This window comes from Myxine glutinosa, chromosome 9, assembly GCF_964187855.1.
Source record: "Myxine glutinosa chromosome 9, kmMyxGlut1.1, whole genome shotgun sequence".
NCBI lineage: Eukaryota > Metazoa > Chordata > Myxini > Myxiniformes > Myxinidae > Myxine > Myxine glutinosa.
This window is the reverse complement of record NC_136269.1, coordinates 28542912-28556784: the sequence shown is the minus strand read 5'-3', so window position 1 is coordinate 28556784 and position 13873 is coordinate 28542912. Positions and strand designations below refer to the sequence as shown.

The 13873-nt window shown below is 42.0% G+C and overlaps 1 protein-coding gene across 2 annotated transcripts in view; it reads left to right on the top strand.

Annotated features, from left to right (window-relative positions):
* DPP3 (dipeptidyl peptidase 3) overlaps window positions 1–13873 on the top strand; it is a 264499-nt gene that overhangs the window by 162272 nt on the left and 88354 nt on the right. For both annotated transcript variants that reach the window (XM_068129393.2, XM_068129392.2), the window contains exons 13-14: window positions 9575–9637; window positions 11554–11678. In XM_068129393.2, the coding sequence (XP_067985494.2) occupies window positions 9575–9637; window positions 11554–11678 (188 nt within the window). The remainder of the gene's footprint in view (window positions 1–9574; window positions 9638–11553; window positions 11679–13873) is intronic.

Genomic DNA, 13873 nt, shown 5'->3' with positions numbered 1-13873 from the left:
TGTTCAACCCATGTGTCCTCCTCCCCTTGCTCTCATCTTTTCCCATTTGTTTTATTCCTCAAGGTCGCCCTTTTTTTGTCCTTATACTCTGTTGTTGGTATGTTGCCCCCGTTATTTATTTATTTTGTTCTGTTATGTACTTGTCCGTTTTGTGTTTTAGCTCCTATACATACCGCTACTCTGTACCAAAAGGCCCATAATTGGAGATATAAGCCATAATAATCTGCTCAAATAAATAGGTGAATTTGGATTAACAGATAGGAAGGTTTCCAGTTTAGGTTTTTCTGAACAGAGTGTATATATACATTAATATAGTCGCGTCGGAGGGTCCGCTAATGCAGACCATATGAGCCAAAGATCTAAGATCTCTGTGAGTGGACAGCGCTTGTGTACCACTGCACGCACTCTAATAGCAGGTGACCCTGTTATAATTTATTCTCTCCCCAAGATTGGTCAATATGGCTAAACTGGGCTGTCTTTCCCATGTGTGGGAATCAAAAGGAGGGAAGATGCTTCTTGTATTTAGAATGTTTAAAGGAGATGATTCTTGTATTAAAGGAGAAATGACGTGAGAAGTCAGGACAATGAAACTTGGAATGGATCTGGTGAACACAAAGCAGTGGATAATAGGAATGGAAAAGACACTAACTTATTACACAAGAAAGCAAAAACCCATATGGTGCCAAATTATACGTGCTGTGCTACGACGGTTACCCCGTTCAGACACATTCACGCAACTTGCATATACATGTACATCCTACTATAATTCACCAAATGTCCGTTCATCCGTTTGAAGGTACTGCAAAAACGGCTCATCCGATCGCAACGATATTTTGGGTGGGTATTCCTGGGACCCCTGGGAGTAAAATAGGCTATATTGTTTTTCCAAGTTTTCCAATTTTCCAATTTTCAATTTTTTCCAAACACGATGGAATAATATTTACCGAGATGAACAGTGATGTGGCTTTTGTTGAAATTCTACAAATACTGTTTATTCTACGTACCAGGAGAGAGTAGATCGACTCCTGATGAACTCTTCCTATATAAACGTGTGGCTCCGAAGTAACATGGCAGCGTGTGCAAAGCGACTGAGAAACAGGTGTAGCGGCCGCTTCCATTTTGCAGAATTCAATCTTTTTTCAAAATGGGCGCCATGTACTGTTTAGATGTTGATGATTTGCATGTGATATGATTCAACGGATGTTTATATGAATCGTTTAAAATAAAAAAAGCCTTCAATTTCTGATATTTTGCCTTTTCATTTGGGCCTCCCAATTGAAGCCCCACCCATGGGGCGGGTACCCTTGCTAGTATACATAATTTGTCTCTGTCTGTCTGTGTGTTAGCCTTTTTTGCAAAGACCACTGGGCCGACAACCATCAAATCTGGCACACGGACCAAGTCCGACCCAGGGATTGTCCTAAGGGTAGTTTCATTGACAGCCTCAGCTTTTAAAGACCCCCAAGACCTTTTTACATACTTGGGAGGCAGGCAGATATGGGTCATTGTGGTTTTAAGGGATCGAGCCTCCCATGCATGTGGAAGGTCTTCTCTCAAGCATGTAATATCTCTCGGGCACATAACAAGCATGTATAGAATGGTCTTAGGGCTCTTCGGGATCCTTAAACGTTGTGGATTTAATGATGGTGGTGGTGGATGAAAATACCCTGAGGACATTGCCCGGGTCGGACTTGGTCTGTGTGCCAAACTTGGTGTTTTTTTTTTGTTTTTTTTTAACAAAAAGCCCCGCCCAGCAGTCTTTGCAAAAAACACAAACAGACAGACAGACAGACAGACAGACAGACAGGCATCCCATGAATTTTATTTATTAGATCAATGGCTGGTTTATAATTCATTTTTTATTATCTTACTAAAATACGCAATTTGGTGTCTGTCTGTCTGACGAGTGCTTGCTCGAATGCTTAAGCCATTTGGTGAGTGCTGGACAAGAAACTTGGTAACTGAACACTCTTCCCCCCCCCCCCCCCCCTCCACCCCCTCGCCCCACAGCCCCTCCCACACCCCAATGTTCTTGAGTCCCAATCGTAGACATACTGTAATCTACATATTCCAGAGTGGAATGGCCCTTCCTGCCGCTCCCGTCGGGAATTGGTGTACGTACTTGTAAATACAAATAGTAAGAAATTACAAAATGAATCATCGTTATTCTCAAAAGCAATAATTTGCAATCAAAAGTTAGGACAAATGATGGATGAACTTGATTTTCTGAGAATGTGAGCAGAAATATAATGTGAAACACAATTAATTATATACATACACTACATGGCCAAAAGTATGTGGACACCCGGACATCACACCTGTATGTGCTCGTCGAACATCTCATTCCAAAATCATGGGCATTAATATTGAGTTGGTCCCCCCCTTTGCTGCTATAACAGCCTCCACTCTTCTGGGTAGGCTTTCCAATAGATGTTGGAACATTGCTGCTGGGATTTGCCTCCATTCAGCCACAAGAGCATTAGTGAGGTCGGGCACTGATGTTGGGCGATTAGGCCTGGCTCGCAGTCGGTGTTCCAATTAATCCCAAAGGTGTTTGATGGGGTTGAGGTCAGGGCTCTGTACAAGCCAGTCAAGTTTTTCCACACTGATCTCGACAAACCATTTCTGTATGGACTTTGCTTTGTGCACAGGGGCATTGTCATGCTGAAGCAGGAAAGGGCCTTCCCCAAACTGTTGCCACAGATTTGGAAGCACACAATCGTCTAGACTCTAGAATATCATTGTATGCTGTAGCTTTAAGATTTCCCTTCACTGGAACTAAGGGGCCGAGCCCAAACCATGAAAAACAGCCCAGACCATTATTTCTCTTCCACCAAGCTTTACAGTTGGCACTATGCATTCAGGCAGGTAGCGTTCTCCTGGCATCCGCCTAATCCAGATTCATCCGTCGGACTGCCAGATGGTGAAGCGTGATTCATCACTCCAGAGAACGCGTTTCAACTATTCCAGAGTCCAATGGTGGTGAGCTTTACACCACTCCAGCCGACGCTTGGCATTGCGCATGGAGATCTAGGCTTGTGTTCGGCTGCTCGGCCATGGAAACCCATTTAATGAAGCTCCCGACGGATAGTTGTTGTGCTGACGTTGCATCCAGAGGCAGTTTGGAACTCGGTAGTGAGTGTTGCAACCAAGGACAGATGATTTTTACGCGCTTTAGCACCTGGCGGTCCCGTTCTGTGTTCTTGTGTGGCCTACCCCTTTCCACCTGAGCTGTTGTTGCTCCTAGACATTTCCACTTCACAATAACAGCACTTACAGTTGACCGGGGCAGCTCTAGCAGGGCAGAAATTTGACGAACTGACTTGTTCGAAAGGTGGCATCCTATGATGGTGCCACGTTGAAAGTCACTGAGCTCTTCAGTGCAGCCCATTCTACTACCAATGTTTGTCTATGGAGATTGCATGGCTGTGTGCTTAATTATATATACCTTTCAGCAATGGGTGTGGCTGAAACAGCCAAATCCACTAATTAGAAGGGGTGTCCGCATACTTTTGGCCATGTAGTGTAAAACGTAGAAGTGTGACCATGAGGCCTGACAGATAGAAAACTCAAATAGAACATGAATTTTCCCTCACAAGTAATTGAACACAATTTGGTCAAATAAGGTAAAATTATTCAATTGATGATTTTGAACAATTAACTTGTACACTTTCATGTAAAATCACAATGCACACCAAACAATCATTATGTTGGTCTGAATGGCACACCTATAATAAATTTGTATCTTTAATACAAATTGCAGCATTTCCAAAACAAATCATCGTTTTTTCTCATGATCTATCATTTTCAATCTCAAAGATAAATACGTAGTAATTTTCAAAGTTACTTTTTTGTGCATGGCAAGAATGGTAAGAGACATTGTGATTAGAGCAAGAAATTAATACATGTAGACAATATAAATGTACAATTGTTCATGTGAAACCATATAATAATAGAAAATTTGAATGAACAAATTAAGAGAATAGTAACTGAACAGATGAATGTTATGCAAACATTATGTTTCACATTTCATCGCGCTATTAGCAATATTTAAGGTTTGCAATAAGTTGGGTGTTTTTATCCCGACACTCTTTGAAAAACAACGGAGGGATATTTTAATCGACTTTGTCTGTCACGCTATCACCTTCTAAACGTTGGGCAGAAATTCACCAAACTTGGTCGTTATGATCACCGCATGGGAAAAGCGGTAAGAACAGTCATTTTTTGACCTGGGGCAAGGTCAAAAGGTCAAATACCAAAAAATGTAATTATGGTCACATTTTAAAAATAAACTTTGTACATGAAATCAACATTGGGGCATGCATGAAATATGTAACGATATTTTGGATTTTACCCTGGGTTCATGCCACTGGGGGTGGTGACCTTCGGTTATAGGGGTCAAAACGTTTTTGTTTTTTTTACTTCAACTTTGATATTGTACCATTCCTGGTGGAACTTTTTTTCCCATCTTTCAACATTGCTTTAGGTGGGAAGCGTGGGGATTGGCGATGGCGTGCCATCGACTTCGCTCTCGTTGTTTGCTGAGATGCAGATCTCCTGTTATTTGTTACACTTTTTTTTGCAATAGCACTAATGCAGAAATCTTCATGATGAGTGGTCTCCAACAACAAAACAAGGTGTATCCTGTATGTAGAAGAGCACAAGGCCTACCAGTTATGGTATTGCAAAATATTTTGGGGTTTCATGCTCTTACTGGTTGTGATATCACTTCATCGCCTGCTGGCCAGGGGAAAAGAAACTTGTTGGAAATTAGTCATAACACCCACGATCATTGTGCCACCTAAAATCCAACATGTCTAACATCGAGCAGTTTGTGTGCCTGCTCTGAGGTGCACCAGATCTAACAGGAGGAGTTAATATGGCAAGGTATTTTGAAAAAAAAAAACACTTTTCACTTTTTGTGAAAGGAAAAACCATCTACAATGGATGCATTAGAATTGCATATAAAAGAGCAAACATGCAAGCTTCCATATGGTCGGGTCACAAGCACTGCACACAGATCCTTCAGGAAACATGCCATTGGAAACTGGAGGCTGGAATATACACGGAAATACACTTGAAATAGTGTGGGAGAGGCTCACACCAATTCTAGCCATGTGTTGAGCTCGTTACATGTGGTTGTAAAACCAAGTACTGGTCCTCGCTTCGTAAATGTGCCAAACTTGTATCTCTGCTTGTGGATGTGATGCTGAAGATTGCCTCAAACCTGCAGGACAACCAAGTGAACACACGATTCACTGATGGGATGTACCTGCACAGCAAGGATACCGATAGTACCCAATATCATGAATGAATGAATGAATGAATGATCGTTTTAAGGCCATTTCCCCCGCTAGAGCGGGGGTTAGCCTTGCGGGCACCATAACAATCATGGTTCCCTGTTTGAGGCAATGTTTTTATGGCCGGATGCCCTTCCTGATGCCAACCCTTGGTCACGCTCTTACGATGCGCAGGGATACGGTGTACCTATTCTAAACCAGGGTACACACCGTGATCATTCATCCCAGCAAGCTGGTACTCAATTTGCCGACCTCGGAAGGATGACAGGCTGAGTCAACCCCCCTGGCGTTAATTCAGCGATTGACCGGGATTCGAACCCAGGAGCCTAGGATCCCAAGCCGGCACCCTAACCGCTAAGCCAACACCAGGCTAGTACCCATTATCATGACATCTTTAACAATTTGTGCACAGAATCTGACGAAACCTGTTGGACTGGTTAGGTGTGTGACAATGAAGAATTGATTCAGTTTTGGTGATTATCGAAATCCGGATCCAGATACAAGAAAGTTTTTAATTTTTTGAGTGATTCTTCACCATTGGGAGATGGGCTGAAAACAATATACAGCATAATATTAAAAAAGGTTGTGTGTGACTTATGACAAAACTAAGTGGATGAGTTGGTTAGCTGACAAGAACAAGTCTATTGGATTCTGCTTCAAGTCTGGATCCAGATCTGGCCTATCAGTGGGATACAAAATGTAACCTATTCAGCCTGGCAGAGGTATGCTCTCTACCGAGTACATTCTAGTACCATCTGTTTTTACCAATGCCAGTGGTAATTATGATAAACTCATGCTGGAGAACACCTTGCAGTTGATTTTCTTGGCCAGACACTGAGGCATTGAAAAGTTGTTGCATATGTTTTCTGTCTGCCTTTATTTGCCTGACCTCATTTGCTCCACAACATACTTCAGTCCCAATCAATGATGCAAATGTCTTTGAATTGTTCAGTGGCAAAGCAGTAAAGAATGGTACCGTTTTGGAAATTAGCCTCTTCTCCACAAAGACCTTCACCAGGGATTCCCCTTTCTCCTTTACACTGCCCACAACCATGGCTATCTCTTCAGTCGCTACATCACTGATCGACACAACAATCAGCATAGGATAATTCTCTGAAACCTCCATCATCACTGTCTTCATAAGCCTGGTGTTGGCTTAAGATCTTAGGCTTAGGGTCTTGATTTTGAGCCTCTGTCATGAAGTTGAAATAACACCAGGTGGGTTAACTCAGCCTGTCATCTTTTCGAGGTCGGCAAAATGTGAGCGACCTTACTGGTAACAGGTAATAGGGGCATTGCATCAGCGGCACAGCCGCACTTCCAGAAAGTCGATGCAACCAGCAGCCACGGGTTGCATACAAAATAACAACTACCGTCTTCATGATCTGGAAGCGCTTTGATCTGCAACACATTGAATGGTTCAAATTGTGAAAGTAATTTCTTCATTGCATTTTCATTCTGAGAGAGCTTTGGTTGGAGATCATTTCTCTGCATCGAAACGTGCTCGTCTTCATTGTCATCTTCAAGTCCAAACAACCGGGTCACATCACCTGATATTGCTGCTCTTTCACACCAAATCAAGCACATAATTCGTCGTGAGTTGGGCCATTTCTGGTGATGCCAATGATTCCATTTGAGAGTTTGCACTTTCTGTTCACCCACTCAGTAGCTCGGCCTGTGGGCACCTGGTTAAATTGCCGCCAATTTATTTTCACTACAAAGGTCCCCCTCATGAACCATGGTGCAGTCGTTTGCAAGTTCTTCATTGCTCCTCGATACATTGGCCCACATTTTGTGTGGTCTTGGAGGGTAAGCAAGGCAAAGGCATCCAGATGAAGCTTCCAGTTGCCATCTCGATTTACCCGGTTGAAACTGAGCATGTTCTCAACCACCTGCAGGTAAGTGTAAGTGGTCCACAGTTTGAAATTTGGATCATCTACAGTTTGCTTTTTCAAATCCTCCAGTTCTGATTAACGTTGAAAGGATGGAATAAAAGTGATATTACAGAATGAGCCATTATTGCATGTAATACTGTAATCAATAAACATCAGAATTTTATGATGAGGGAGTAATATATAACTGTGAACATCTGTAATACATGTCTGGAACACAATGAATTCTGCAGAGAGAAATCCATACTTAAATAGCTTTCATTACCGATTAATCATGTAACTAAGCATGGTTTTGAGAAAAACGATTAATTTTGTAACTTCTTCCTATTTGTATTTATAAAAATGAATTATAAACCAGCCATTGATACCTAAATAAGAGTTTCTCTTGTCCAATTTGATTTTATAGGAGTGTATACATGTTACTCATTCAAAACCGCAGATGATTTATTTTACCATATTTGGTCACACATTTGCTATAATTCCTTATTTGGGCATATTTGCATCTGTCATCCACCTGGATCTTGAAGAGTACCCTAATACGAGTTGTTTAAGACCAAATGCTGAGTTTTAACAAAAAGTGTTGACAAAAATGAGATGTATCCATTTGAAAATCCCTCTATTTTGTAAACCATCACCAAGATTGATGTTTAAACAACAACAACAACAACACCAACATGCATTTTAAGGCCATTTTCCCTGCTAGAGCGGGGGTTAGCCTTGCGGTCCCCATGACAATCTTCTCCATTTTGCCCTATTTTCTGCATCTCTCCTTGTTAACCCCCTTGCCCGCATTTCTTCTTCCACCACCTTTAGCCAAGTCTTTCTCGGTCTTCCCCGTCCTCTACTTCCTTCGACATTCATTTCCCTCACTCTTCTCAACCAGTCACTTTCATCCTTCCTCAACACATGACCAAACCATCTCAACCTGTTCCTCTTCACAGCATCAATCACAGGCTCTATTCCCATCATCTTTCGCAATTCATCATTTGTCTTCCTCTCTCTCAACGATACTCCGCACATCCATCGAACCATTCGCATTTCCACCCTTTCCAACCTTCGTTGCTGCTCTCTATTTTGTAAACCATCACCAAGATTGATGTTTCAAGTTGTAGCAAAAATTAACGTGGTAGTGCACCATGGCAATGATGGGCCAAATGGCCTCATCTCCTTGTTTGAGGTCAGTTTCTCCTCAGTCTCATGTTGTTGGGTTTTTTTTCTATGATCTTTAAAATGTACACATATACATACAGTCGATTTTCTTGTGGGGAGCAGGGGAAGTAGGAGAGGGAGTAATGCCTATGACCTGTTCCTCGGTACCCCCAACACATATGCAAATTTTGGGGCAATTTGCCCAGGGGTATGGAATCGTACCAAAATATGCAATTTGGTGTCTGACGATTTTTGACCGCAATACATTTGGTCGTTATTTATCCAATCTCACAAACTTGACAGGAGGACTAAGGGTCACAACAACGATGGTTGCAGCAAATTCATTTGCCCTCCTCCCCAAGGGGGGGTTTTCTCCGCCAATGGGGTTGTGTGTTAAGGTGTATATCTGTGTTAAGATAGCTTTATGCTGGCGTTTTTTCAAGGACGCTTCTAATAATAAAACGAATGATAATAGCATAATATTAATGTTATTACAAAACAATATTAATACTTAAATTGATATATGTGGGAAAATTTCATGACCAGACCAGGAATTGAACCTAGGTGGGTTTGATTCCTGGTGTGGGCGTGTAATTTTCCCACAAATATGAATTTAATTATTTGTAATCCAGTTAATTAATTTAATATTCATACTAATAATAGCTAACCTCCCCAAGGGGTGTTTCCTCCTTGGCCAAACTCCACTGTGTTAACAGCTTAACGTGTCATGTATAAACAGCTTATCATGCCGTTTTCATGGTAGCAATGACCTCTACCAGAAGCAAAAATATTATAAACCACACACACACACGTTTGATTACCTTTTTAAACAGTTGCTGATGCTGTTTAACACGAAACTGAAAGAGATTTGGAGGAATCCGAACATCAGTCTATGCTTGTCACATCGATGAACCCACCAGATGGAAGATCTACTGTAGTCTATATACCCCAGAAGGGTAACACGACCCTTCCTGTCGCTTCCATGGAATTCTTCCAAGGCGTTTCTCGTTGCGTTTTTCCAAACCGCTTCTCATTCCAAAAGTAATACCAACACCCCAACCTCCATTGCCCAAGGAGAGGCAGTAGTCTTTCCAGGGAAAATCAGAAAATAGGTTTTGTAAACCAGTCTAGTCAGCACTATTGTGACATATACTTTTTGTATACATGTGTGTATTCGTATTCTTCAACACTAACTGATGTCTCACTTCAATTCCGTTTTTTTTATTCTTCCAGGATGAAAACAGAAAACTCAATTTTGACAAAGATGCTGCTCTTAATCCAGAGACTGGAAAGAAGGTAAGTTAGTTTCAAAGTTGGCACCTGCTAGGTATTTTATTATTGTAGAAAAAAAAGGTTTTTTCAGTGGTAAAGGGTGTTTGGGGAGTGGGGGTGGTGGTGGGGGGCAATGTGTTTGGGGAAGCCCTAGTTTTCACCTCAGACTTTATTGTCGTTCATCTTGATCCATCATCAAGTATCAAGACAGTGCAATATCCTTTGGCAGGCAGGTTTGGAGCTAGCCTTCCTGTCTGCTAGTATTCACTTTTATGCATTACAGATTACCCAGCACCAATACATTTGCCTTGGCAAAATGAATGTATTACATCTCTGGCATGGCTGACTTTTCAGTATCCCAGACAACTCTTTTATTTGTAGCAGAATACAACACGCAGCATGCTTACTGCCAAGTTCAAAGGCAAATATTTGACGACAATGTTGATTCAGGTTGTTTGGTTTGATATGCTAACACCTATATAAATATAGGTATATTTTTTCCCAATTGCTTTTGAGAGAGCTGGTGGCAGGTAGATGTTTAGAAGGTGAGAAGCGTCGAGTTGAATGTGTGGTATGAAAGGGGCATAACATTGTCTATTTACAATACCTCGTACCTTATAATGAGCTCAAGACATTGCTTGCAGTCAAAACAAAGCCAGCGCACTCATTAATTCCTTACGAACTGTCAAGAGTTTGATGGATTATTTAAAGACGACGCTTAACTACCAGTTTATTTATCTTTCTCTTGTGTTATCTGTTGTACATAGCAAATGCTGCAGACAATTCAGTGGAAAGATTGTTTTCATTACTGGTAACTGGTAGTTGACACATACTTTTCTGAATGCAAGTACACCTTTTTCTTGCATTGCAGCACCTGGCTGCTGGTTTGAATCATTTATGGAGGCACACCAATGCCACCGATTTTATTGCTACCTTTACCGAATGGAAGGAATTTGAGAATTTGACCAGAGTGTTCCATACATTGGCCCACCCTTTTCAAGAGGTGCTGGGTAATCTGTAATGTGTAAAAGGTGGCTCCCATCCTGCCCACCACAGGGTATTTTACAATTAAAGAAATGAACAGGAGTATAAATAATTAATTGACATATGTTGGAAAAGTACACGCCCAGACCAAGAATCGAACCCAGGTCCTCCGGTGAACCTTATCTGGGCGACTCTGACATATTTCCCACATATGTCAATTAATTAGTTATAATCCTGTTCATTTATTCAATTGTGTTTCTATGCCCCCAGTGGTGTTTGTAATAGCAGACATGGATTTGTCCCCCTCATTGGAGGAAGACCCTCTCGTGAGCAGGCTGTTGGTGCTCCTATGGTTGGCAGCGAGTGCCCCGGAAGCAGTAACGGAAAGAGAGTGGCAATCATATGTGTGCGAAAATTGCTTGCTTGGTCAGGGTCGCCCAGATAGCTCAGATGGCGGAGCACTGGTACAGCTTACCAGAGGACCGGGTTCGATTCCCGGTCTGGGTGTGAACTTTTCCCACATATGTCAGTTAAAGGGTATTTTACGTTTGGACATTGACTCCCTGCGTTAACAACACAAGCATGACAGTTTATCTTTTGGTTAGGAATCTAACCAGAACTACATATCTCAATTTTGAGTCAGCTGTCTCCGAGCTATCCTGTCGGTGCTGTATATTTTTTCCCCAATATTATATTAGGTACAGTTTGATCTACCTTCCAGATATTCTTGGGAAGTTTGAGCATAAGAGAATGAAGGGGAGTAAATGCTGCATTTTCCAACAGAAATTGCCAAAAGGGATTGGTGGAAGTGATAACAGGCTTAATTTAATGCACCCTTCTCAGGACAGCTTTGAATGTTTTTTTTATTTTAAGGATGAAAGTGCAGATAATGTTCTGGCTTTTGAAAGAGGAGGGAAGCTACAACTTTGTACTGTGATTAATGATCTATATTCCAGGTTACAAGCTGGTACAAAGCTGGTGAAACGTATGATGGAAAGTTCGGCTCTGTCGCATCGACCTATGAGGAGTGTCGTGCTGAGAGCGTTGGTCTCTATCTCTGTCTCAACACTAAAGTCCTCAGGTTGGGTAACTTCTTGTGACACATGCACCCTTAATCATACTTCCATCTTTGTTACCTCTGCCATCAAAGGTGGATGGAGGTTATGTTTCACGGGACTTGTGTAGGCCCCTGTAGTTATCGGTCTCAGGCTCCAGTCATTAGGCTTGAGGCCTTTAGTGTCAGTCTATGGGCCAGTATAATTGGAATTTATCTGAGCTAAACAACCATGAATGAAAATGAATGAATGATCGTTTTTAAGGCCATTTTTTCCCCGCTACAGCGGGGGTTAGCCTTGCGGGTCCCATGACAATCATGGTTCCCAGTTTGAGGCAATGTTTTTATGGCCGGATGCCCTTCCTGGCGCCAACCCTTAGTCACCACCTACGATGCGCAGGGATACGGTGTACCTATTCTAAACCGGGGTACACACCGGGATCATTCATCCCAGCAAGCGTGTACTCAATTTGCCGACCCCAGAAGGATGACAGGCTGAGTCAACCCCACTGGTGTTAATTTAGCGATCGACCGGGATTCGAACCCAGGTTCCTAGGATCCCAAGCCGGCACCCTAACCGCTAAGCCAACACCAGGCTGAACAACCATGATGTATTAAATATGCACATAGGCAGTGGGCATGTTTTTACTTCAAACCTGGTTTATTTATATATTTTTACTTTTGGGAGCAATTGAGGCAGCGGTCTGTTGTCTATACACCACCCAACAAACTGTGGCATTCTTTTCAGCATTTATTTCCGACTATTTTCTCCAACTACAAGACCAGAGACCATAACACCCATGTCATTATGAAGGCCTTTGTCTGAGGAGTTAGGGAATCTCGCAAGGTTGTGAAAGAATAAAAGTCTGTCATTATTTACTTTTAACTATGTGTAAATATATATATCTCTGTGCAGTGTCTGTCTTGTCTTGTGTTGTCTTGTCACTGAACTACTCCCTCAAACTTTTGTGAAATCGTACCAAACTTCTGGTATGCACATATCTCTCCCTTCGGTATGTCCTAAGGGTATTTTTTGGGGGGGGAAATTTTTTTTTTCAACTGAAGTTTTCAACTTCAATTGTTTATAAAAGGTAATATCACGTATATTACAAATACATTTGTGCAAAATAATTGTTTGAATTATGATTGGTGTAAACCATGACAAAACGGCAACTCGGGTGCAGTCATTTATCTATACTAGGGCGTGCCCGCACGTACGTGCTTGCCCGTACGTGCTTGCCCGTACGTGCGTGCAAAAAAACATGCGTGCAAACAACAACAACAAAAAAAAACTTTGAAACCACGTGGCAGTAACGACCACAGAACCCCCCCCCTCTATTTACATGAAATGGTTTGGTCCATTGGCAACTTTGAAACCACGTGGCAGTAACGACCACAGAACCCCCCCCCCCCCCCTCTATTTACATGAAATGGTTTGGTCCATTCGCAAAGCCAAAGCGAACGGCTTGCGAGTACGGTGACCATACCTTGGGAACCACTTGTCCGATTAATATGAAACCTTGAAAAGGCACATCCTCAGGTCCCCAGCAATATATCTGGCAAGTTTCAATTAGATCGGACCCGTGGTTGTCGAGAAACAGCGGTCACAGACAAACACACACACACACAGACACACAGAGATTACTGGAATTATAGATAGATATCTACACATCTGGGCAATGTCTGTGTTCTCACTTAACGACTCCCTCAAACTTTTGTTTCCGTGGTTGTGAAGTGTTTTTAATAACGTGGTGGTGGTTTTGAATCACGTGGTGGTGAGGTATTTTGAATGATGTGGTGGTGAGGTGTTTTTAAATGACGTGGTGGTGAGGTGTTTTTTAAATCACGTGGTGGTGAGGTATTTATAATTACGTGGTGGTGAGGTGTTTTGAATTAGTTAGTGATGAGGTGTTTTGAATTACCTGGTGGTGAGGTGTTTTGAATTACCTGGTGGTGAGGTGTTTTGAATTACGTGGTGGTGAGGTGTTTTTAAATGACGTGGTGGTGAGGTGTTTTTAATTTTGGGGCTGTGAGGTGTTTTTAATTTCGTGGCTGTGAGGTGTTTTTAATTTCGTGGCTGTGAGGTGTTTTTAATTTTGGGGCTGTGAGGTGTTTTTAATTTTGGGGCTGTGAGGTGTTTTTAATTTCGTGGCTGTGAGGTGTTTTTAATTTCGTGGCTGTGAGGTGTTTTTAATTTCGTGGCTGTGAGGTGTTTTTAATTT